The following is a 26,742-nucleotide window of genomic DNA, read 5'->3' as shown; positions in this document are numbered from 1 at the left end:
ATGTATGTCAGCGTTGTGTCCAGTGTTTGCATGATGTAATATTTTACTGGAAAAAGTATGCAATTCACGTACTATTGGTTTCATGATAAGGTGTCGGATAAGGCATGGATACCCGGGCCGGGTTCGGACAGATATTTAGAAATTATGGTCGGGGTCGGGTCGGGTCGGGCTCGGTCACATCAGCGCGATAAGGAATTTGTTGTAAAATGGTGCTGCGGCTCCTTTTAAGAGAGCTTATTGCATGTGGGTTTGTGTGTGTGTGTGAGTGTGTGTGTGTGAGTGTGTGTGGTAAGTGGGCAGAAAAGAGATAGAAAAAGAGGAAGCAGACGTGTTGTAGATGCAACCGGAGCAGAGTTAGTGGTTATTCATGTTCTAACGTCGGCCCTGGAGGTAATGAGTCTCCCCTGGTTTTCTGATCATGGTCGGAAACGAAGCGATCAGGAGAGGTTAACACATTGAACATTTTAACAGCTGATTAATGTGCGCTTGTTGCCCCGTATGCGCTGATGCGCTCATCTGTTGACATTTCCGAATGCCTTCCTACAGTTGCTTAATAAAAAAGGGCTTTCCACACAAATAAACGTAGCCTACATGTGTCATTAGTATGAGAGGAAAAAAGATGAGATTTTAACTGTGTCGGGCCCGGGTCGGGCTCGGACATAAATTTCTTAATGCCTGTCGGGCTCGGGCCGGGTTCGGACACGGCTCTGTCGGACGTGGGCCAGGCTCGGACAGAAAAATTCGGCCCGATCCGGACTCTAGTGTCGGACATACTATAAATTTAATATCACCACATTGATATGTACAGTATTATGTCACTCTTTGATAAAGCTTATAGTTAGGGACCGTTCGGTATTTATGGAATGGACCACCGGAGGAAAATAGGGGAGGGTCATGTCTTTTTAGTCTTTATTGAGGGGAGGGTTATCCAACATTCTTCAGTCCAGAAGGGGTGGGGGGGGTCACCCAACTTTTGTATTCATGAAACAGCAAAATTTCAAAGTGGCTTGTTTGGTGCATATGTTTCCATGTAGCTCTTAATTTCCATGTTTATTGTGTTTCCACAACAATGTTAGTGAGTAAATCTACTGAAATGGCCACCACACCATAACAGAGAAGTGTGATGCGTCAGATCATTATGCAGAGGTTTAGTCACGTATGTCCTGGCTGTAAAAAAACAATGAGAATCTGTATATATTTGCCAAGCGCAAACCAGTACAGAAGGTATCGATAAGTTATTGGGGGAGGGTCATGCCTTTTTTGGCTAAAGGTCCCAAATCTCCTCCGGTGGCCCCTTAAATAAATAACGAACAGTCCCGTAGGTGTTGTGAGGAGTTGCAGCGTTCGCCTAGACCGGTGGGGGAGGGTGTATAGCTACAGACACGGCCTTCTCTTCTTTGCTTCTCTTCATATTCGTCAGATTAATCTACCAACCCTTATAGAACTGGCTCAGGTTTGCCTTGCACCAGCTCTTAATTATGCTGTTATAGTTTTAGACTGCTGGGGGACTTCCTTTGACACACTGAGCTCCTTTCTCCTCTCTCTTTCCATCTGTGTGCATTAGAGCTTAGATCGGGCCCAAAAAATCAAGATCGACCCAACCCGAGCCCGTGCACGTTGTGTCCAAGCCCGGCCCGGCCCGACATCTTAACTGTAATTATGAGCCCGAGCCCGATTTAAACCCAACACTTTAATATGTGGGTTATAACTGACATTCTCAACTACCGTTCCGAGTTGTTTGAACTGCAGAAATCTGTTTAGAATTATCTCAATGAATAATGCAACAAGGAAGAAGCATGTAAACTGTGTTGTTTGTTTATTCAGAATGGAATGGATAGCAAATGGATCTGAATGAAGAAACATAAAAATAAAACTCAACGCATTTCTCTGTGAGGGCTTGCCTCGCCCTCAGGGGTATGCTTGGATAAGTAACAAAAGAGGACGTTGAAGGCTGACTATCATCTTTTCTGCCATGGCAAGCCTGCTTCATGTGTCTGTTCATTGTCGAAGTCCCCATTTTTTTGCTGTCATAGGCGAGCAGCGTGCCGCACTTAATGCACTCGACAAAGCCAACACATATGTTATCACTGCGCACGACTTGTTTAGAATGGTTCCATACCTCCGACTTTCCTCCAAACTTGCACAAAGTTAATTCTCCTGTTTTTCTTTTTTTCTTTACAACTTAAAGCTCCATGTTGCACTTAAGCTACACAATACAGCACAGCAGGCCCGGTGTGAAATAACAGCTCGGGCTTGGGTTGGGCTCAGGCTGAGAATCTAAACTCTAGTGTGCATCCATGTCCCAGAAATGCTTGTTACTAACTTAACTCTGGGGAGCTTATTCTCTGGAGTCCTTATGTTTTTTTGCCCAGCAGTTTTCCTTGGATTATGGTGGCACCTAAATCATGGTTACAGCTGTCGCCATGGTCCTGCTCTGCTACACCCTGCTATGGTCTGCAGTGCCCTGCTACTCCCTGCTACGCCCTGCTATGTCCTGCTATGCCCTGCTACGTCCTGCTATCCCCTGCAGTGCCCTGCTATACCCTGTAACGCCCTGCAGTGCCCTGCAATGCCATGAACTACTACAACTATTATTTCTAGTCATAGTTCCATTATCTTTATTGTGACTATTATTGCCACTGTTCATCACACCCCCAACCGGCACCGTCAGACAGGAGCCAAGAGCCTGGGTCTGTCTGAGGTTTTTCCCTCAAAGGAAGTTTTTCCTCGCCACTGTCGCACTAAATGCTTGCTCTTGGGGGAATTACTGGAATTGTTGGGTCTTTGTAAATTATATTGTGGTCTAGACCTATTCTATCTGTAAAGTTTCTTGAGATAACTCCTGTTATGATTTGATACTATTTTAGCCTGTAAATAGCTTGCTAGTATGGAATTTCAGACGTAACCCCAGTGTTTTTTTGTTCTGGCTGGTGCCTCTGTTTGCTTTAGTTGCTGTTCTTTCTATAGCCTATTCTTTAAGATGGAGGACGGGACATGTGCCTTTGTTGACGTAAAAACGTTGAGTTGTTGTGAATTGCTTTATTTCGGGTTGCCAGGTTGTGAAAAATCTCTATGGCTGGTGTTTATCCTCCTTTAGCAGCACACTTATCTTTTTCATCATGAAGACTCCTCCGATGGACCTGCTGGGAAATATTAGCATAACATCTGGAAAATCAATTTATTAATTGCTTCTCAACATTTAAAACTGAAGAAATGATGAATAATGACAATCTGAGAAACCAATAAGCATTAACCAAACATTTCACCTGCATAATTACCGGATACATAAGATCAACACTAACCAAAGGGATTATTCCCAACCAAGCAAAACTTGTTCTTATTTAATAGACACGTGTTGGGCAATACTTGCAAACCCTCCCACTACTTCACATAGATTTTATCACAGTAATAAAAGGATGTCTTTAGATGTCTGGATGGCAAACATATTCACACAAAACTGGCTGAAGTTTAAAATAAAGCACACATTTCCTTTGCGGCCTTCTCAAAGGATAAATGGTTTTCGAAGGTCGATTTGAAATCACCTCTCTTTGATTGACTCCTAATTGAAGTTCATTTTGGAAGCTGTTGTAAAATAATGTTTGAATGGACCATTTATAATGGATTTTCCACTTCAGTCAAAGCACATGCATAATAATAGCCTATTATAAGGTGCGGCATATGATCTGATGCAGAGGGGGAGTATTATTACAGTTTTTTTCGATTGCTAAAGGACAGTGGGCACAACTGGAGTCACATGTGCAAAACTCTAACTACAGTCTGCAGCAGCAGTTCATGTGGACCAATCTCTAGTTTGTTTTGCATTGCTTGAACACAGTTTTCAAAACTCTACTCACTTATCCCATGACTTTAACCACAATGTGCACAACACTGTAGATTTACAGCACTTTGTTCAAATGCTAACACACTGCTGTCAAACCTGTTAACCTCACATTCAAAACAGAATAGATTTCAGTCTGGTGCCTATCAAACACTGCTGATTGGAATTTTAGCTGAAAGCCTAAGCAGGTGTCTTGTTTTAGACTAGTTAGTGAACATATATGGTATTTATACAGAGAAAGCTCAGAAAGCCTTTTTTGTATACAAACACCAAATAAGAATGAAACAATTATACACTGTACCGTTTGAGAGAAACAGGTAAAAGAGCAAATATACCAATATGTCCAGGTAAGATGTCTGAGGTTATGTACACAGCTATAAAAAAAGTGAAAAACACTATATCTTTACAATAGTAAAACTGCGTTGTTACTGTTTTTTCAGAAAGTAATGGAGGTGAAAGCAATGGAAACACCACATTCATTTGTATTTAGAGATGATGCAGACATCCAATGTGATGAAGAAAACTTGCTGCATGGTGCTGGAGAGAGGCAGGATTAGTCACACTATTGTTACTGTTACGTATGTACCTTTAGTTTTAAGTAATTCCATAAATTACCAGAGACAAAATACCATATTGAAGAAAACTGCTGATTTTCATTCCTTCTTGTTTACCTTACGCATAAATTGGTATATTATACAATCTATATCTTTTCCTTAAATAAACTATTGAGTAGTGTAAAGTCACTCAAATTGTTCAAACTGTAAAGATGAAAAAGTTTGTAATTTTTGTATTGGTGTTTGACGCTAGTGTTTTTACTCTCAGTATGTTCTGAGTTACGGTGTGTGTTATCTCAGTGAGGATTATTCATAGTGTTTGGCTGCACTGAGCCTGTTTTGAGACGTGTGTTAAGAGTTGTGTTGCTTTGAATGAGTTTTGGAGGTGATGTGAACTGTTTATCTAAGGTGACTGCTGGTAGTGCAGACTGTAGTTTGAGTTTTGCCCATGTGACTCCAGTTGTGCCCACTGTCGTTTAGCAATCGAAAAACTGTAGTATCACATGACATACTTCAAATTTATTTAGATGTCCATACCTTCATTATTAAATTTGTATATTATTAGCAAACTGAACCTGTAACGTAAAGTGTTACCTGATATGTTGCTGTACTTGAATTACCTAATTGTCATTGCATACATTTCTGTACAGTGGCCGAGACGGTTCAACACAAACACAAAAGCTACAACACAAACGCAAAAGCTACAACACAAACGCAATAGCCACAACACAAATGCAAAAGCTACAACACAAACGCAAAAGCTACAACACAAACACAAAAGCCACAACACAAACACAAAAGCTACAACACAAACACAAAAGCCACAACACAAACGCAAAAGCTACAACACAAACGCAAAAGCTACAACACAAACACAAAAGCCACAACACAAACACAAAAGCTACAACACAAACACAAAAGCTACAACACAAACGCAAAAGAAGACCAGTTATGAGTGACACAATTTTGGTGACACTACTCTGTGTAATAATGAAGCTATTAAGTTTTTATGTTGTATCTCTCTTCGGTGTTGCACTTTGTAGACGGTCCCTGCGCAGCGCGCACTCTTCTCCCAAGCCGGCTGCTTATATTTCAATTTTATTTGTCCAGGTCTGAGGACGACTCGTTTTGATGAAAACCAGGTTCTAGCTCGTTGTCTACCTTACGGTAGGAAAGAGGCGTCGTTTGTGTTTTGATAAGTTATTGATGACGGAAGTTTTGTGACTCATTCCAACTCACCGGACATGATGGGTTTATGTATGGTGTTAAATGGAGCCGATTCTCCTCACCTCGCAGTCACTCTATATGTCTTGACAACAGATCACTTCTCCTCAGGATTTGTTGAGAGCAAAATCTATACATGAAGGATATACCTACTCTGTGATAAACTACAAACAATATTGGACTTTAAACAAAACATCGGCGACAAAATGCCAAAAGAATTTGCGGATGAATATCAACCTTTGCTTATTAAAGAAACCAAAGATAAAAAGCGACCCAAGGTATGTGGATTATCAGAAAATAAGAGTTTTAAATTATCATCTGTAGACACGCAATGATGCAGCTTTCTATCCATGATTATATATGTAAATACTTGTTTTGTATCACTTTTTATTGCAGTTTCCGAACAAATCACTTCTGCTGGCTGCGTGTGCTGCGTGTATAGGGGGAACCTTTCAGTGTGGATATAATATATCTATCATCAATGCTCCCACAACGGTAATAACCCTACTCTCTGTCACTGGACTTATTGCACAGTATTGATGCACAGTATTAACACTATTGTAGCCTACTCATGTTACAAACCTAATAGATTAGTCAGTAGTTATAAATGACACATAAGTGACATATTTTTCATATGTAGTAGGCCTACATATCGACGACATGTCTGGTAAATATGCATGCACAAATATATCTCTTTAATATTTTTGATCATCAGTCATTTTAATTTCACCTGCTGAATTTGCATGTTGTGTTTTTCTTTTGTCTCCAGCATGTGCAGAATTTCATCAACCAAACCTGGAGGGAGCGTTACCAAACTGACATATCAGCAGATGTTCTCACCCTGCTTTGGTCCACTATTGTGTCTATATTCACCATAGGAGGACTTCTAGGAGTGACAGTCGGTGGGACATTATCTGTGAAGCTGGGGAGGTATACAGAAAGATGATATGGTATATTTTGGCAAAATGACCCTATTCTCCATAGCCAATTGTATTTCAGTTATAAAGCCGTAATACATTGTTACTTTTCCAGGAAAGGGACGCTGTTGGCCAATAATATATTTGCATTAATGGCTGCTCTGCTAATGGGTCTAAGTTACCCTACAGGATTATTTGAATTACTCATCATTGGACGTCTTCTCATTGGAATATATGCAGGTAAATAATCCAGAGTGTACATACCAGTGAAACACATCATTGTATTGTATGTGTAATAATCTTGATATATATCTTGTTTGGCTATAAGAAGCTACCTAGGCCAAAACTGAATACTTAACATACGTACTGTATACACCGGTACTAAGCACTATATACATACATACATACATACATACGCATGCACGTACATACATGCATGCATAATGTCAGAATGTATGAGTATGAGGTATATATGAATGTATGTATGTGTGTTTAAAAAGGAGGTTGGGGTGGATGGCTGGGGCAAACTAACGTGACTTTTACCCAGGAGACAGGTGTTCGTGTCATAGAACCTAGTACCGGTATATGTATCTGTAAGTGAAGTATTACATTTTGGCCAAGGCAGCTCCTTACAGTTTAAATGTTGCATGTAAAAATTCTGAAATCTTCTTTAATCATGTTTTATTTTCACAGGCATTGGCCTTTGTATTCAACCTCAGTATTTGGGTGAAATAGCTCCAACTGCATTTCGTGGTGCCATGGGAATGGGAACTTCTATTTTCATCACTGGTGGGATCTTGACTGGACAAGTGATTGGCCTTAAGTAAGTTAACTCTAGGCATATTTGATTTTCACACAAAATATTAACCTTTCCGTAGCATCTGTGTTTGCAAGATTGAATTGCTATATTGTGATTTTGTTTAGACATGTCTGTGATTTCACAGAGAGCTCCTGGGTAAAGAAGAGCACTGGCCCATCCTGCTCTCCACCACATGTATCCCAGCATTGCTGCAGCTCCTGATCCTACCCTGGTTCCCAGAGAGCCCGCGCTACCTGCTCATTGACAAAGGAGATGATGAGGGATGTAAGAAAGGTAAATTTACACGGCAACTGCTGCACAGTTACTTCCTTTTCAAAAATATGTGTGATTTTATCTTTGGCCTGCAAAGCTGGATGTAGTGCACATGACAGCGTAGTTTCAAAGGCTGAGGACTCCCTTTGTCTGGAATCACCAGAGGCAGAGAAACATTTGTCCTCATGGTAGTGAGTTCAAGCATGTGATAACATTCTGGTAACACCAAGATGATGTGAAATGGTTTGATGCTGGAAACCTTTTAACCAGATTCTCAAAAACAGACCTTGTAGCCTGACCTGATGACAAGAATAGTGTGTGGAGAAAACTACGCTTGTCATGTGTTTTCCTGCCTGCAGCCCTGAAGCAACTTCACGGTGTAGCTGGCTGTGATGGTGAGTGGGTGGATATCGAGAAGGAGAAAAATTATTTAGTGGATTTCCAGGCCAAGAAACCCTGGGAGCTCTTGACTGATCGTAGTGTCCGCAGGCAGCTTCTCACCGTCTTGCTGCTCAACGCTGCACAACAGCTGAATGGCATCAATGCTGTACGTACACGATCATATACCCTGTTGTCTTTCAATATCCTCTGTCCTGCTGTCTCTCATAACATGGAATCTATTTCTCAGTACTCACATTGCCAACTATTAAGAAATACCACCAAAGATTACTAAAAGTTCTGTTTTTATGACTCCATGCCGGCAATGGCCGTGGCCAGAGGCATTATGTTTTTGGGTTGTCCGTACTATTCCTGTGAACGTAATATCTCAGGAATGTCTTGAGGGAATTTTTTTAGGTTTGGCTTAGATTTAGGAGGTGAAATGTCACTGTGAACTCACGTCTCTCCCATTCTCATGACCGCAATATCTCAGGAACACCTTGAACAATGCCATAACTCAGGAATAGAAGGGAGACATTTGGTCAGATGGTGAATTGGTAACACTAATCTTAAACTGTGGTGATTGTTTAGATCTTCTGTGCTGCTGGGTTGAAGATGTGTGTGACACATCTACGTTTCGCCCAATAATAAACTTAATACATTTTGTTAAATTCCTTCAACGTCTTCTCTACATATATTATATGAGTCTGGACAGACTGTGATTTGACTGGTTGGCAGAGGCAAAAAAACGCTATTTCTAGTTTATTTGTAATATGTTTGTTTTTTTGGTCTATATTTCCTGTAGATTTACTTCTACGCAGATTACTTGTTCAGACAATCTGGTATCCCCGCTGATAAAATACCATATGTGACCGTTGGCACTGGTGCCTGTGAATGCATCACAGCTTTAACATGTGTAAGTATGAGTTTTAAATTATATTTTTGTGTCCATTACTTTCTTACAGTTCTGATGTTCCTTCATGCTACAGAAAAAAAAGATAAATAAGAGTAGGTGCCCAACAACAAGGATAAAACAGTCAAGACCTTTCTAATAAATACATCAAGATTTGGACTAAAGTTTGGAAAGTTAGAGCACTTCTGAAATAAAGTAAAACAGAACACCAAAGTGGAAAATTTTCTTTTTTAAGAATACAAACAGAACAGGAACATGACATAATACTGTACATGTGGTAAAAGGAAACAAAACATAAAACACAGCAAGGATGAATAAAATTAGTAAAACGGCACATACAATGTAAAACAGGACAGAACAAAACTGACAATATCCCATAAAAGGTCAAAGTTAAATTCAGAGAAAGCCTGGAGAGTCTATTTAGTCTTGTGACATGCTGTGTCTCACAGGGTATGCTCATTGACCGTCTGGGAAGGAAAGTGCTCATTACGGGAGGATACACACTGATGAGTATCTGCTGCATTTTATTCACGCTGACGCTCTCTTTCCAGGTGACTAACCTCATTGTAAAAAAATAAGATACAGTATTTAAACCATTGTTTTATGCAATATCTCACATTTGACCATTGATAAGACTTCTACTTTGTGCTAACATTTCTTTCGTGTGATTTTCTTTCTCTCAGGATGCCAGCCCAGTATTTCCATACATGAGCATGGTGTGTGTATTTGCTTTTATCCTGAGTTTTGGCTTAGGACCAGGTAACTAACTTTTTCATCCATTGGAGTCTTTCCTTAGCAGCTGCTGTTGCACCGCAGTTATAACTAATGGGATTTCTTTTGTTGTTTGTTGGTTCTGTGAAGGTGGCGTGACAAACATTTTGACCACTGAGCTATTCACACAAACGGCACGGCCTGCAGCGTACATAATTGCAGGATCATTGAACTGGTTGAGCTTCTTCTTCATCGGCCTGGTCTTCCCTTTTATTGTGGTAGGAGTCCAGAAAGTATATCTTAATTTTTAAATGTTTTGTCATTATCTTAAAAAATTTGGAAACACAACTTAAAAGCTTGGATGTTTGAGAGATTTGGACTCACTTGTGTTTTATTCTGTTTTATTTGCACAGATCGGGCTGCAGCAGTACTGTTTCCTGGTGTTCCTGGCCGTCTGCTCCTTAATGGCGATATACATTTTCCTTTTTGTTCCTGAAACCAAGAACAAAACCTTCGTGGAAATCCAGAATGAGTTTCAGTCCAGAAAGGCCCGCAGTGCTGATGGAGCAGGGACGACACTGTGATCGACTTTTAGAAGAATCAGTTTTAATTTTGTATGTCTCACAATATTTACAGTATGTCACAAAGATGAGTAACTAAAAATGAAACATACTCACAACAAAATAGATCACTGTAGACATACTGTGAATTTCAGAGATGTAGGCTTTACCGGGTAGTCATAATTACATCTTTTTAGTTCACTTACAGATATAGCCTCATAAATCAAAGTTATCTTAATTTGTAATATTTTAGTATAATCAGTGTTGGTTTGTATAACTTTTATAAAGAGTGCTCTATTGAGACTTTTCAATAAAGATCAATTTATTAAAAGCAAGCTTATGCTGTATTAGTGTACTTACAACTACTACAACTATGTCGCGACTCATTAAAAACCTCCATAATGGGTAAGTAGCTCGCCCGGATTTCAGCAGACATTTTGTTTTTTTTCAGTCCTGTAGAAAACCTAACTGTAGCTTTTGTGCAGATGAAGGAGGGTCGATTTTTGCTGCTTTTGGCACCGTTACAGACTGCTCTCTCAAGTTTACCAAGGACGGTAAGTTCCCCAAGTTTGGCTTTGTGGGTTTTAAAGTGGAGGAAGATGAGAACATATGTGTTTGTATGAATCTTAGTGTACTGGAGCAGTCTAGTGCTCTGCTGGCACATGAATGGAGCACATTGTGAATATGTCTGTATGTAAGAATAGGTTTCCCATTTAATCCATTTACACAACAAAGGGTGAATATTATTTCTGTATTTGGGTCAGCAGTCCCTCGTTTAGCCTCAGCAGGAATGTGCTCTAAGAAGTTAATTAGCCTACCCCTCTGCAGCTGAGATCATATGATGCACCTTACAATAGGCTGCCATTATGCAAGTGCTTTGACTGAACATCCCTTATAAATGGTCCAATCAAACAATAGTTTATAGCAGCTCCCAAAATGAACTTCAATGAGGAGTCGACGCAATCAAAAAGAGAGGTGAGTTCAAATTGACCCCCGAAAACCATTTTTCTAGCAAGGACCACACCATCAACTAAGATACGTTTGAACAATTTATTTATGAAAGATGATTGCTGCAGAGGAGCTCGGAGTAGAGCCGCTGCTCCTTTGCGTCGAAAGGAGCCAGTTGAGGTGGTTCGGGCATCTGGTGAGGATGCCCCCTGGGCGCCTCCCTAGGGAGGTGTTCCAGGCACGTCCAGCTGGGAGGAGGCCTCGGGGAAGACCCAGGACTAGGTGGAGGGATTATATCTCCAACCTGGCCTGGGAACGCCTCGGGATCCCCCAGTCGGAGCTGGTTAATGTTGCTCGGGAAAGGGAAGTTTGGGGTCCCCTGCTGGAGCTGCTCCCCCCGCGACCCGACACCGGATAAGCGGACGAAGATGGATGGATGGATGGATTGCTGCATGAGGCGTGAAGTCGCTTGTAGATAGATAGATTTTTATTGATCCCAAAAATAGGAAATTACAGTGTTACAGCAGGAAAATATCAGACACACAGCACACATACAGAATATACATGAAATAATAGGATATAATATACATGAAATAATAAATAGGATAGAATACAAGAACAAATATTTTAAATATATACAAGCTAGTTATCCGTTTGCTGACTGCGTTGTGGGGAAGCTTCGGTAGGGAATTTCCCCGTAGCACCCAGGCACGACAGACTCTCTTAGGACCTTAAGGAGAGGAAGAAAAAGGGGGGGAGGGAGGGGCACAGAATGCAAGAGAGAATTATGGTGGAACCATAATCGATAATCGAGTAGCCACTTGTGGTGACGCGGAGATGAAGAGAGGCTCTGTCAATGTTATCTCTGGAATTTTCAGAGTTGCGAGTAGTTTGCAAGAGTCTCGAAAGGATTCAGTGATTGGACTTTGAAGTAAAGGCGAGTGTAAGCTGACCAGATTGATTGGCCTAGCTTGCTTTAAGAATAGCCTACCATGGTGTTATTTGAGAAACAAGACTGGAATGTACGTGTGACGGCGTGGCAAAGCAGTTTTGATGCCTATCATGTGTAGGCAGCTTAAGATGATTTCGCTGCACCTATATCCAACAAATCTAAATCTGAAACCCCAAGAATATAAATGTATTTATGTCGCTATACTACAGGCAATATATATTTATATCTATAGCTCTCATCTGGAAGAAATTGGAGGCACCTACAATTGGTACTTGGATCAGGAATATGGCGCAATGTATGTCCATGGAGAGATTGACGTATACTAATTTTTTTTTTAAACGTAGGGGAGCTACAGAGGGAAAATACAGGATAGGAGATCTAATATTCAATAGCGTTCGCCTAGACCGTGGGGGAGGGTGTATAGCTTCAGACACGGCCTTCTCTTCTCTGCTTCTCTTCATATTCGTCAGATTCATCTACCAACCCTTATAGAACTGGCTCAGGTTTGCCTTGCACCAGCTCTTAATTATGCTGTTATAGTTTTAGATTGCTGGGGGACTTCCTTTGACACACTGAGCTCCTTTTTCCTCTCTCTTTCCATCTGTGTGCATTAGAGCTTAGATCGGGCCCAAAAAAAATCAAGCCCGACCCAACCCGAGCCTGTGCACGTTGTGTCCGAGTCCGAGCCCGGCCCGACACCTTAACTGTAATTATGAGCCCAAGCCCGATTTCAACCCGACACCTTATTATGTGGGCTGTTATAACTGACGTTCTCAACTACAATTCCGAGTTGTTTGAACTGCAGAAATCTTGCTAGAATTATCTTAATGAATAATGCAACAAGGATAGATTTGTTTATTCAGAATGGAATACATAGCAAATGGATCTGAATGAAGAAACGTAAAAGAATTCTCTGCATTTCTCTGTGAGGGCTTGCCTCACCCTCAGGGGTATGTTTGGAGAAGTAACAAAAGAGGATCTTGAAGGGGATCACATGACCGATGGATCGCATGGCTGCTCAGAACTGAAGCTTCTAGCCCCATCTCCACATTCTCTTTAAAAACAGGTGTATTCTTTTTTACTCTACGCCAGCTGTTTCGTTTATCACCACGGTAACTTAGTGAAATGCTTGGAGGAGTGAAAAAGCTGACCCTGCTGCCGTTTACCCGAGCAAAGAATTCTACCAACTCTGCTAACATGGCATCAGCTAGCGAGGTTTCGGATGCTAACGCGGACATACGTATGGAGGCATAGGCGCCGATACCGTGGGTGCTCCAGAGCTCGAGCACCCACGGAAAATACTGAGCACCCACTTGTGCCAGGCTGCCAGTAGGCTACATTCATTTAAAATAAAACATTGCAGTTGGTGCTGAGTGGAGCATCTGTCATAGTGTGATTGGTTATGTCGGTGGCATTGATTCTTAATTTCCCACGAAGCTGATCGCGGTTACGTGTCAGTTAAACTTCTCATCTCCAATCCTATCTGTATTTGTGAGAAGTGGTGCTGTCCTGAGTTGAAAGATATCCTACTTTACGGCTTTGTTATCGAGTTAATAGGCGCCGTGTTTGCGTCGGCTGCTGTCCATTGGTACCAGTGTTTCCGCTGGTAACTCTCTGTTATTGCGGCCACCACGGCGAAAAACACATTAGAAGTTATTAAATGCAACCAACTTCAGTTCGTTGAGTAATAGCGTGTAAGACGGAGCCTGCTGGATCATAGTTCATAAAAATGCAGCACAGTGACGATACAGACATTTCATAGCCTACACAAGACGTGTGTAACGCCGCTGATGAGTCAGCCGCCACTCTCTGAGTCAGCCGCCACTCTGAGTAGCATATGCTTCAGTCCATCGCGCTCCCCCTGTCTTTTGGTCGTTTTTTTTTTTTTTTTTTTTTAAGATTTCGGCCTTTATTTTGATAGGAAAGCTGAAGACATGAAAGGGGGAGGGGGGGGGATGACATGTATGAAAAGGCCGCAGGTCGGAGTCAAACCTCTATATTTACCAACTGAGCTATCCGTCTGTTATTGTTGTTGAAAACAAGTGAAGGAGCTTTCTCATACATACACACATACATATACATATATATATATATACACACATATATATACACATATATATATACACACATATATATATACACATATATATACACACATATATATACACACATATATATACACATACATACACACATATATATACACATACAAAAATTATATATATATATATATATATACACACATACACACATACACATACACATATATACACACACACATACATATAATACAGCAAGATAACATTACATTTCATGTATATTTTAAACTGGTAAAGAAACCCTGTTGAATTTAAACAAGTTTAATAAAGAGCTTGTAAAGTGGTGACTTAAAACACAACATAGCCCACTTTGTAAAAAACACAGAGCATATATCGTATCGCCATTCAGCTTAACGGCAGCGAGGAAAACTTTGGGTGCACCTAAATTTTGTGCTGGTGCACCTAAATAAAAAAAAGTTAGGCACACCAGTGCAACCAAGGCAAAAAGTTAGTCTGGAGCCCTGCTGCATGTAAGTTTGGCAACCTGACTTTTAAAGAGATGTTTGATGAGGCTGAAAACATGACGGACATGGACTGCTCAATTTACACAGCCTAAGAACATGATAAACACATGACTTACACTTATAATCTATATTTACTACTCTTACATGGTTGGTTACCCACATAGGCTATTTCATAGCGTAATAGCTGGTCGAATTACAATGTATGAGCTTGGGAGCCGAGTTATAAGGAGCATTTGATTTTGGCTACATTTTATAAGCTATGTCTATTACTCCTACACGGCTCCTTCATACAGTTTATTTCAGAACTTAACAGATGGTTGGGACTCAGTTTTAAGGTTTATTTGTAACATTGTTCATGTTTAACATAGAAAAGCTTTAGACCTGTTTCAATTAACCAGTTAACCTGACTTCAGACTGCCTGCAATCTTCACAACATAAGGTTCATTGAAAATTTTTATCTGTTTTGGGAACGTGGCTCTCTGTTCAGCAGGGATGGAATTCATCCTAACACACGGGGCAGCCAGATGCTATGTGGAAATATGCAGCATGCCCTGCAAACGAAGTGGAATGACTGACTGTTCACATCCCAAAAAAACACGCTCAAACACAATTCCCAGATGCGCTCTTCCATAACCTCCTCCTCCTCTACAACTAACTCTACTAGTCTGCAAAACAGCTATATCATTCCAGTTATTATTAGAAACAGACCACACAAAGTGGTGAAGCAGCAATACAATAAGACACATTCAACTACTAACATAGTCAATTGAGCGCTCATTCCCCGTCAGCTACAGCCTGCCACAAAAAACGATGCAGATACTTTTCTGAACACACTAACAATGGCTTTATTAAATATCAGATCCTTAGCGGGAAAAAAATTTTTAATCAATGATTTTATTATTCAACACAATCTTGATTTTATGTTTTTACCTGAAACCTGGTTGGATCAGAATAATAGCGCTGCTGTCCTTATTGAGTCAGCCCCCCTGGCTTCAGTTTTATGAATGAGAATAGAGTTAATAAGAGAGGAGGTGAGGTCGCCATTTTGTTTAAAAACTCATTCCTATTTACGCAAATATCCGTTGGAAATTTTGCTTCCTTTGAGTATGTGGCTCTTCAGCTAAGGTCCACTACTAGAGCTATATTTCTAAATATCTACAGACCACCTAAGTACTGTGTAGCCTTTTTTGATGATTTTGCTGAACTACTGTCTATGATCTGTGTTGACTTTGACTGTATAATTGTTGCTGGTGATTTCAACATTCATGTCGACAACCCTGAGGATAGAGGTACAAAGGAACTGTATTGTATCTTTGATAATTATGGGCTGACTCAATATGTGACTACGACCACACACAACAAGGGTCACATCTTGGACTTAATTATCTCTAAAGGTTTCAACATTTCCAAAGTTGTGGTGAATGATATTATTCTCTCTGATCATTCATGTGTGTTTTTTAACAGCTCTATAACTGTAAAAAAATTGTTCAAACAGAGGTAATCAGAAAACGATACATCACTGAACGCGCCAGTGAAAAATTTCATTCAGCTTTTCTCCTCCACAACCGCCCCCTCTGGAGCCTCAGTAACTATAATAGCTTGTAGATCATTTCAATTGTAGAATATCAACTATTATTGACACCATTGCTCCCGTTAAGGTCATAACTATCTCTAGCAAGAAAAAATCTCCATGGAGAAATGTCGCACCTGTAAGATCTGAAAAAAGACTGCTGAACGCAGGTGGCGAAAAACTAATTTCCAGGTCCATTATGAAATCTATAAAGAGAGACTTTGTATTTATAATGTGGAACTGAGGAATGCAAGGCGGTCATTCTTCTCTGAAATTATTGCTAAAACACTAATAATTCACATGCTCTATTTGCTACTGTCGATAGGTTGTCAAACCCTCCAGTACCAGTAGCATCTGAACTTTTGTCCACCAAAGCATGCAATAACTTCGCCATCTTCTTTAGTGAAAAAATTCAGAAACTTAGACTAACAGTCAGTGCATCCATATCAGGTAGATATGTCAGGATATGTGTTGTCTCATTGTTCAGGCAAAACAAGTTCCCATGTGACACAATTTCAAATGATTCACCAAGGTAACCTGGCGGATATCATACAAAATCTGAAAACCTCTCCCTGTTGCCTTGATATTTTACCAACTGGGTTTTTCAAAAATGTTTCGAATTGTTTGGTCTCAGATCTTTTACAGATTGTAAACATGTCTCTTAAAGCAGGTATCTTCCCACATGCGTTAAAAACTGCAGTAATCAAGCCACTCTTAAAAAATAACAACCTAGATACGTCACTAATGGACAACTACAGACCTATATCAAACCTCCCATTTTTAAGTAAAATTATTGAAAAAGCGTTTTTTCAACAAATAAACCTTTTATTGTCCCAAAACAATATTTGTGATGCCTTCCAGTCAGGTTTCCGACCACATCACAGCACTGAGACAGCTCTTCTGAAAATCTTTAATGACATCCACTTAAACACAGATAGTGGCAGAACTACAGTCTTAGTATTACTAGATCTCAGTGCTGCATTTGACACGGTTGACCACGACATATTATTAAACATACTGGAAAACTGGGTAGGCCTTTCTGGAACAGTACTAAAGTGGTTTGAATACTATTTAAAGAATAGAAATGATGTGTCAATAGGTAACTATGCATCTGAGCGTACAAGTTTGACATGTGGAGTTCCCCAAGGCTCCATCCTGGGGCCTCTACTGTTTAATATCTACTTGCTGCCCCTAGCTAAAATCATGGACAACAACAACATAAGCTATCACAGTTATGCGGACGACACACAGATTTATATAACCTTGTCACCCGGGAACTACAGTCCAATACAACAACTGGCCAGGTGCATTGAACAAACCAATGATTGGATGTGCCAGAATTTCCTAAAATTAAAACAAAGATAAAACGGAGGTGATCATTTTTGGACCAAACAATGAACTATTAAAAGTCAACGCTTATCTTCAATCAACAATGTTAAAAACAACAGACAAAACAAGAAATCTTGGCATAATTATGGACTCTGACCTGAATTTTAACAGCCACGTTAAGTCGGTACCAAAATCTGCCTATTATCACCTCAAAAATATAGCAAGGTTAAAAGGACTTATGTGCCAAGAGGATTTGGAAAAACTTATGCATGCTTTTATCTTCAGTAGACTTGACTACTGCAACGGTGTCTTTACAGGTATTCCTAAAAAGTCTATTAAACAGCTGCAGCTGATTCAGAACGCTGCTGCACGAGTCCTTACCAACACCAAGAAAGTAGATCACATCACTCCAGTTCTGAAGTACTTACACTGGCATCCTGTGCACCAAAGAATAGATTTCAAAATACTCATGCTAGTTTATAAATCACTAAACGGTTTAGGACCAATTTACCTTTCGAATCTGCTAATACACTATGAGCCGCAGAGATCTTTAAGATAATCAGGATAGGTCTGCTTGCCATCCCCAGTCGGAACAAAAAAGGGGGAAGCTGCGTTCAGCTTCTACGTTCCGTACATCTGGAACAAACTACCGGTAGGTTGGCACTAATTTCAGCTCTTTTAAATCAAGGTTGAACACCTTTATTTTTAACACTGCCTTTCCTTAATTCATTGCACTCCATTGCGAATTTACTCTTGTATTTAATCTACTTTTAATTGTTTTAAATTTAATAATTTAAATTTTTTTATCGTTTATATTTTCGTATTAACTGCTTTCTATTTGTTATCAATTTGTATTATTTTTTGACTGTGTCTTTATGTCTTAAAGCACTTTGAATTGCATTGCTGCTGAACTGTAGCCTAGAAATCTAGACGCACCCTAGTGGCAGCAAATTTATTCGATAAGTAGGATTTATAAATGCACGTTAGCAACATTAGGCTAATTCACGAGGGTGCTATTTCATGTTATCTGTAATATTTGCGCATCTGTTCATGTGCGCTTCAGGAGTTATGTTTCTGTTTGTTGAATTATGAATAAATATTTCCTCCATAGTTGAATGCGTTATTCAGTGCAAATATAACAGTGTAGTTTAATCTCAACAATGGTACAATGGGTTATTACTGTCGTTCCGTTGGAGGCAAATGTTTCACGTTGCTGTAGTTACGCAGATCACGGAGATTTTATTGAGTGTAGACTTGTGAAAGTAGGTCAAATTGTAATTAACTGCCCCTACCAGCAGGCGGCAGCATAGCCATGTAATACTGTCAATTTACAGAGGGCATTTGAATGTATGTCTGATAGTTTCTATGTTAATGTTAACTTTTAGCCCATATGCCTATAACTGGTAAGGATTTAGATATACAGATATACTGAATGCTGTCTACTTAATTTGGGACTAAGTTAATGGTTTATTTGTAACTTAGTTATAGGATCATACACAGTATTTACTTTGTACTTATATCATTTCAGAACTACATCTCCATGTAGGCATCCACATACTGTTTGAGAAATGAGCGTGTGTTGATTGTGAGGCAATAAAGGATAATTAAGAAGTGACACTTCTGGTTCTTATCAGACCTCCTTCAGTGGACTCGGATTCACTACTAACCAGTCAGTTACCGGTAGGTGGGTAGCGCCATCGTGCACCCGTATTTTCAATATGTACTACGATAAGGAGTAGGAAAATAGCATTTGTCTCAGTATATGCACCGGCTAGGCTACATATGATGAAATCTTTTTCCCACGCCTAACCAATGAATTGCTTTCTCTCTCACTAATTGTAGGGGGAGACATGAATGCGGTAGGCTACTAGACTTAAATCAGGATAGATCAGGGGTCAACCATGCACACGAAAGCCCCAAAACACATATCGGACATGTTTAATGCAGTTGTGGAATCCCACGATCTTACAGATATATGGAGAATGCACAATCCTACTAGCAAGGATTACACCTTTTTTTCCACACGTCACCATACCCACTCCCGCATTGATTATTTTTTGTGCTCCAGTGAGCGTATACGTTCCACACAATTAAGGCATGGATACCCGAACCGATCCTGATGGATCCCGACGGGTCCCGACCAGGTCCCGACGGGTCGGGTTTGGACAGATATTTAGAAATTATGATTGTGTTCGGGTCAGGCTCGGTCACATCAGCGTGATAAGGCAATTGTTGTAAAATGGTGCTGCGGCTCCTTTAAGAGAGCTCAGTGCGTGTGGTGGTGTGTGTGGGGGGGGAAAGTGGGCAGAAGAGAGATAGAGAAAGAGGAAGCAGACGTGCGCAACCAGAGCCGAGTTGGTGAAACAAGTTAATGTTTTGTACACAGTGTTTGCGGTGTCCGAAATAAACCACAGACTGAAAGCCAAGTTCATTCATTTGCTCACCAGAAACGGGATTTTATTCATTTTATAACGTCGGCCCTGGAGGTAACGAGTCTCCCCTGGTTTTCTGATCACGGTCGGAAGTGAAGCAAGCAAGAAAGGTTACCACATTGAACATTTTAACAGCTTAACGTGAGCTTGTTGCCCCGTGTGCGCTGATGCGCTCATCTGTTGACATTTCCGAATGCCTTCCTACAGTTGCTTAATAAAAGTGGGCTTTCCACACAAAAATGTAGCCTACATGTGTCATTAGTAGGCTATGAGAAAAAAATTGATTTTGGGCATCACCATCCACGCATCACAGCGAGTTGTCCAGGACAACTATGAAACTATACTAAGTAGGCCTAGTGTTCAAAAGGGATCTGACTAATTGGTCTGCGCTGCCGGCATCGCTACGGTCCAGGATTGCTGTTGTTAGAATTCATAGTTCCTTGTGTGAACTTCTTAAGTACAATTATCCCCTTACCCCCACGATACATTTCTGGAAGAAACTTGATACTTTTATATTTGGAATAGTAAACAACCTAAGCTAAAATACTCTAACCTTAAAGTGTACCACAGAGCCTTTCAGCTACGGGCCCTCAGAGTGTGGATGGACCCCTCATCTACAGTCCCATGGAGAGAAATAGACCAAAACCTTACTGGAAGTCTAAGACTGCAAGACCTCGCCTTTGCAGGTGTATGTCCAAAAAAAGTGTATGCTAGCCTGTGGCCGTATTATCACCAACACATTGACTAACTTTAAACAGGTGGAGGAGCTTCCCCTTAAAAGATTCGACAGAATCCACACCACGTAGCGAGAGAGGCAAGTCATTCCACAGCCTAGGAGCCACTGCTTGGAATGACCGATCACCTCTAGTTTTAAAATTAGTGCGGGGAACCATTAATAGCATCTGACCTAATGATCTCAGACTACGGGTGGGGGTATGTAGCTGTATCAAATCAGAGATGTATGAAGGAACCTGACCGTGCAAGGCTCTGAAAGTAATGACCAGGATTTTAAATTGAATTCTATACTGGACTGGTAACCAGTGAAGAGCTGCTAAAACAGGCGTGATGTGTGCTCTTTTGTTAATGTGCATTAAAAGCCTTGCAGCAGAGTTCTGAACAGTCTGGAGACGATAAAGCTGATTCTTACTCAGACAAGTAAAAAGACTGTTGCAGTAATCTAAGCGTGAAGAAATAAAAGCATGAATGATCATCTCTAATTCATCCTTAGTGACAAGTGGTCTTAACTTAGAGATATTTCTCAGGTGGAAGAAACAGTTCCTAACTAATAGTTTAGAGTGGTGATCCAACGACATAGCTGAGTCAAAAACCACACCTAAGCTCCTGAGACTCGGCTGGACAGACAAGCCTAAGTCCCCAATATGATGCTTTATCTCAGGGATACGACTTTCAGGGGCAATAATTAGAGTTTCTGTTTTTTCTGAGTTCAAAAGCAGAAAGTTGTCACATAACCACTGTTTGATACTAGACAAACAGCTTATTAAAGATGACAGTTTGGAGAACTCAGTTTCCTTAAAAGAACAGTAAAGTTGGATATCATCCGCATAGAGATGGTACGATATGTCTCCAAATTGACTAATTATCTGTCCTAAAGGAAAAATATACAAGAGGAACAGAATAGGTCCCAAGACAGACCCCTGAGGTACCCCACACGACAACTCTGCAGTTTCAGACAATATCTGATTAACCTGAACACTAAAACGTCTACCAGAAAGGTAGGATGAGAACCATTTTAAAACTGATCCAGACATAGCAACCAAATCACGAAGTCTATTTATCATAATGGTATGATCTATAGTGTCAAACGCATCATAAGAAGTAGAGGAGGGAGACTAGGCAAGGTGTGATTTCTGTTTGTTTTGTTTTCTCTTTCTTTTCCTCGAGACCACGGAGGGTGGGGGGTGCGAGACAGGGGTTGTTCTTGTTCAAGTGTGTTTGTCTGTTCTGTTGTTTAAAATGAAAAAATAAATAAAAAATCTTAAAAAAAAAAAAAAAAAGGACGTTGAAGGCTGACTATCATCTTTTCTGCCATGGCAAGCGTGCTTCATGTGTCTGTTCATTGTTGTAGTCCCCGTTTTTTTGCTGTCATAGGCGAGCAGCGTGCCGCACTTAATGCACTCGACAAAGCCAACACATATGTTGTCACTGACCACTTGTTATGGATCAGTGTATGTCTCCCTGTCCTGCTTGTTTTCCTCTTCCCTTTTCCGCTGTGTTTGTTGTCCGTGTGTTCGTTCCCACCTGCTGGCGAGAGGCGTGTCCTGGAGAAACTAGGTCAAGAGGCGTGGCCACTCTCCGTTTTCCAGCTCAGCTGCAGCACATCACCACTAATCACTCAGCAGTTATCTACCCGGGCTGTCCACCTCTACAGCGCCAGTTCGTTACAACCGTTCGTGGTAACGTGGCTCTACTCAGTGCACTAGAGAGTCTGTTCCTGGTTTCTCAGTTTCTAGCTTTATGTTTGTTTGCCTCATTGTGCTTTAGTTTACGTGTTCCTTTTCTGTTCAGATCCTGTCTCTGGACCTGCTGCTCACCTGCTGTCATCTGCTTCCTTGCTGCCTGCTCGCCTCACTGCTCCGCTCTCAACCAGCCATTCCACCCAGCCCTCGTCTTCGCTGCCTGGCCGCACACCCGCCTTCTGATCTCCGGCTTCAAGTGGCGCTGCAGTGGAGTGGGAGAGACTCATCACAAGGATCCATGTTCGCACTTCAACTTCAGCCCAGCAGAGTGCCTACAGGAACCCAGTCCGGGTTCAGACGCCGACGGAGAGAACCAGCGGTGCTGACTTCTGCTGACTTCCTGCGTGGTTTCCTGACAGAGCAAGGAGACTGGATCCCACCCCCTGACCCTGGGCCTGCTGACACACCAAAAAAGCTAAGGATGGCTTTTTCCTACAGGATGCAACGCTTGAATGCCAGCACAGCAAGAAGGACACCAACGCCAACAAGGGGAGCGAGGAGAATTGGGTCAGCAGTAAATCCACAATGAGACCCTGGGCTCCCCTCTGATCTGTCACCTTCCAGTCAACTGTTAAAGGGCCAGAATGTTCAGCCAATTCTTCGGACAGAAAGGATGAGGGCATTTTTTACAGCAGCTGCAGCCAAGCTAGGCGTGCAAATGTGACGTCAAGAGTGCGCCATAGCCTGTTAAGGTTTTTGGTGACGTTGCCCCCTGGTGCTTGTCAATGCTGGTGCTGGGTGCATGAGAATGAACCAGCAGCGATCTGAGATTTTGTCCCAATTTTCAGATTGGACAACAAGGAACTTTGAAAATCTTGATTTCAGACTCTTTTTTTTTTTTCCCCAGTGTGCATCTTTCACTACACAATGATGAAGAATGTTTTTCTGTGCTCGCTCCATCTGAACTGACAGCATATATTTAAGTATGTGTGTATCAGTTTTTAACTCTTTTGTGATTAGGATCACAAAGATCAAACCTAATGCATTTCTTCCGTAGGCCAGATAAAAGATATTTTCTGCCATTGAATAGATTTCAGCCCACCTGATTGCATTACAGATTTGAGACCACCAGTTATAACTTGTGCAGTATTTGAAGTGCAGTGTGGAATGTAGAATTTGGTTTTATGTTTTTTCTTTGATTTCTAAGATTTTTAAGATTGTTTTTACCTGGTCAACAACTTTTAACAGCTTCTGATTTAATTAAGTGTATCTGTTTTTGCTTCAATAGAATCACAGACACAGATCACTGTGTAAAACCAGCTAACATATTTTGTTAAGAGAAATAACCTTCTTGATGAGGAGACAGATGAGGTCAGAGAAGGACATGAATTTCTTTTATAAATTATGATTTTAGTTCTTACTTTTGCTAATGTCTATATTTTTGTTCAGTAACTTTTATAGTGATATTCACACATTTTTAAGGTGTGAAGGGGTGGACTGTTAGGTTGTAAAAGTTAAAACCATGCTTATGTTTTGAAAACATTGTTTAATGGGGCCAGCAGCTAAATCTAATCAAGTAACTACACTAATCAGCATTTGTCTGGCTCACACCAGGTCATATCAGTCATTTAGCATACAGGAGAAAGCTCCTTGTCTCCACACATGGAGATCTATTGTATCTGTTTTTGGGGAGCCACCCCCTGTTGGGCCAGACTTGTTTAGAACAAAGAAAATGTGTATCTCTGTAAACTTGAATATAATCAGCACTACCATGATAATTGACCTTTGTCTGTGACCTGGAGTTAATCTAATCAGAGGTGTGTCCTTAATCTGAGAGACCTCTGATCAATAGGGAAAGATTTAATTTGAGGAACCACCCAGGTGTAGGGAATAAATGTGGAATCCAGGGAAGGTCTCGGGGCTTCAATCTGTGACCCCGCAAGGGAAGCATTTTGAAGACCACTGTTTACAGTGTATTGTTTTGTTATGTCGCATGGCTGCTAACTGTGACCCGACAGGGGAAGCATGTTTTGCAGTCTGCTGCTGGCAGTGTTTTATGTTTTATGATTGATTGTGTTTTGACTGTTTATCGTGTTTTATTAAACCTTTTTCTTAACTTTCAATTCGACCCCAGCCTCTCCTTCCTCCAGAAATCAAACGATCACGTCTTTTAGAGATTCTCTACAGTACAGTATTACTGGTAGATTACAATAAGAGCATACAGTAGTTATACCAGTATCTGATTAACGTTACAGACGGTAGCTAGCTACCGGTAGCTTTGTTTCTAGCTCCAGGCTAACTTGTTTCCTCCCACCTCCAGCTAGCTAGCCGTGCTCTGCTCTTGTCGGCTAATCTTGTCAGCTCATCCTTCTGTTTCTTCCAGTATCGGATTCTCCTGGGGTCAATGTCGAAACGTCCCGCAGCTTTTTCACCCGAGTTTTCCTCCGCATACTTTAAAACTCTTTTCGTTTTGTTGTTGAAAAGTCCGTCACTAGCACCAGAGTCGGTCTTTCTCTGCTAGCACTAAATGAGCCCCGTGTTACATCCAATGTAGCTACTGCCATCTATTGGCACCTGTACGTTACTGCACACTACACCTGGCTGAGTTACACATACAGCCGCATAGGACAATAATCCAGAAAAACAAAGTGTGGAAAAAAACATGAACATATTGTTGAATCTGTTAAATTAAATTGGTAGAAATGTACAATGAACTTGAATTTTATTTTGACTTAATATTATATGAAAGGCATTTAGGAGATTATCCACACTATTTTTTCCCCGGCCTTAATTTGAGACCGGCCTTTATTTGTCCGTGTTGACCACGCCCCGCACACTAATAGAGGGCCCGGCTTTTAATTGACTCCGGTTTTATTTGAGGAAATACACGGTAATTGCTTTATTTGGGTTGCCAGGTTGTGAAAAATCTCTATGGCTGGTGTTTATCCTCCTTCAGCAGCACACTTATCTTTTCATCATGAAGACTCCTCCGATGGACCTGCTGGAAAATATTAGCATAACATCTGGAAAATCAATTTATTAATTGCTTCTCAACATTTAAAACTGAATAAATGATGAATAATGACAATCTGAGAAACCAATAAGCATTAACCAATAATTTCACCTGCATAATTACGGATACATAAGATCAACTCTAACCAAAGGGATTATTCCCAACCAACCAAAACTTGTTCTTATTTACAGTTTTTTTCAATTGCTAAACGACAGTGGGCACAACTGGAGCCACATGTGCAAAACTCTAACCACAGTCTGCACTACCAACAGTCACCTTAGATAAACAGTTCACATCACCTCCAAAACTCATTCACAGCAACACAACTCTTAACAAACGTCTCAAAACAGGCTCAGTGCAGCCAAACACTATGAATAATCCTCACTGAGATAACACACACTGTCACTCAGAACACACAGAGTAAAAAGCATCAAACACCAATACAGAAAATACTAACTTTTCATCTTTATAGTTGGAACAATTTGAGTGACTTCACACAACTCAATAGTTTCTTTAAAGAAAGGATATAGATTTTATGTAATATACCAATATTTACTTACATAAGCAAGAAGGAATGAAAATCAGCAGTTTGATTCAATATAGTATTTTGTCTCAAGTCATTTATGGAATTACTTGAAACTTGTGACTAATCATGCCTCTCTCCAGCATCATGCAGCAAGTTTTCTTCATCACATTGGATGTCTGCATCATCTCTAAATACTAATGAATGTGTTGTTTCCATTTGCTTCCACCTCCATTACTTTCTGAAAAACAGTAAGAACACAGTCTTACTATTGTAAAGATATAGGCCCTCATTTATCAACCTAACGTAGAAACAAGCGCGAATATGAGCGAAGAAATCGTCTTCACGACAGGCTTCACGTGTGATTCATGAAAGCGTTGTATCACACCAATCAGAGCGTAAGAATGGTCGTACATTGATAAATGCAGCCGGCTGGAAACGATCGTAATTTAAATACCAGCCCCAATATATTCTTAGTTTTGGGGCCCGCCCTACAATTTACAACATGGGCGGGCGTAATCCGGGCGAAGCGGCACTTTTCAGAGGTGGAGACTGAAACCCTGATATCTCAGGTTAATTTGCACTAACGTGTGTACTTTTTGGCAGCCTGAAACTGTTATTGAAGGCTTTAGAAAGAATGCGGAATGGAAAGAGATCACTGATGCGGTCAACATTGTTGCCGTAGTAAATCGGACTCCAGCTGAAGTTTATTTAATTTATACATGCTTGACATATATAGTCCTAATAGTAATACAAGCTTATATTGCAATATCTTAGGCCTACTAGGTGTACTTATATTTAAATAAACACAGCTGAGGGAGAGTGCGT

The 26,742-nt window shown here is 40.6% G+C and overlaps 3 protein-coding genes across 5 annotated transcripts in view; all 3 read left to right on the top strand.

Annotated features, from left to right (window-relative positions):
• Nucleotides 1–26,742, top strand: part of LOC120560137 (apoptosis-inducing factor 3) — a 97,434-nt gene that overhangs the window by 50,094 nt on the left and 20,598 nt on the right. The window lies entirely within an intron of this gene.
• LOC120560142 lies at nt 1,828–23,418 on the top strand. 3 transcript variants are annotated; one of them, XM_039802333.1, is made up of 3 exons: nt 1,828–2,076; nt 22,114–22,375; nt 22,488–23,418. In XM_039802333.1, exons 1-3 carry the CDS (start codon nt 1,973–1,975, stop codon nt 22,965–22,967), a joined length of 846 nt encoding a protein of 281 aa, XP_039658267.1. In that variant the 5' UTR covers nt 1,828–1,972; the 3' UTR covers nt 22,968–23,418. The 3 variants fall into 3 exon arrangements, with proteins under 3 accessions (XP_039658267.1, XP_039658268.1, XP_039658269.1); XM_039802334.1 differs by lacking the exons at nt 1,828–2,076; nt 22,114–22,375 and adding an exon at nt 10,638–10,721; XM_039802335.1 differs by lacking the exons at nt 1,828–2,076; nt 22,114–22,375 and adding an exon at nt 10,741–11,142.
• Nucleotides 5,285–10,502, top strand: LOC120560138 (solute carrier family 2, facilitated glucose transporter member 11-like). Its single transcript, XM_039802328.1, has 12 exons — nt 5,285–5,894; nt 6,013–6,111; nt 6,386–6,546; nt 6,649–6,773; nt 7,227–7,356; nt 7,478–7,626; nt 7,965–8,152; nt 8,789–8,899; nt 9,346–9,447; nt 9,580–9,655; nt 9,758–9,885; nt 10,021–10,502. Exons 1-12 carry the CDS (start codon nt 5,823–5,825, stop codon nt 10,189–10,191), a joined length of 1,512 nt encoding a protein of 503 aa, XP_039658262.1. The 5' UTR covers nt 5,285–5,822; the 3' UTR covers nt 10,192–10,502.

This window comes from Perca fluviatilis, chromosome 6 (assembly GCF_010015445.1).
Source record: "Perca fluviatilis chromosome 6, GENO_Pfluv_1.0, whole genome shotgun sequence".
NCBI classification, from domain to species: Eukaryota; Metazoa; Chordata; class Actinopteri; order Perciformes; family Percidae; genus Perca; species Perca fluviatilis.
Note: the sequence above shows the minus strand (reverse complement) of the source record. Positions and strands in the feature narration are given on the sequence as shown.

What these genes read in the sequence shown, in the direction of transcription:
- LOC120560142 (XM_039802333.1), top strand. Translation starts at nt 1,973, where the DNA reads ATGGCAAGCCTGCTTCATGTGTCTGTTCATTGTCGAAGTCCCCATTTT. An exon ending in GCACTCGACAAAGCCAACAC is followed by an intron (nt 2,077 to 22,113) that starts ATATGTTATCAC and finishes CAAAGCCAACAC; the next exon opens with ATATGTTGTCACTGACCACT. An exon ending in GTTCGTTACAACCGTTCGTG is followed by an intron (nt 22,376 to 22,487) that starts GTAACGTGGCTC and finishes TTTTCTGTTCAG; the next exon opens with ATCCTGTCTCTGGACCTGCT.
- LOC120560138 (XM_039802328.1), top strand. Translation starts at nt 5,823, where the DNA reads ATGCCAAAAGAATTTGCGGATGAATATCAACCTTTGCTTATTAAAGAA. An exon ending in TCATCAATGCTCCCACAACG is followed by an intron (nt 6,112 to 6,385) that starts GTAATAACCCTA and finishes TTTTGTCTCCAG; the next exon opens with CATGTGCAGAATTTCATCAA. An exon ending in GCATCACAGCTTTAACATGT is followed by an intron (nt 8,900 to 9,345) that starts GTAAGTATGAGT and finishes TGTGTCTCACAG; the next exon opens with GGTATGCTCATTGACCGTCT.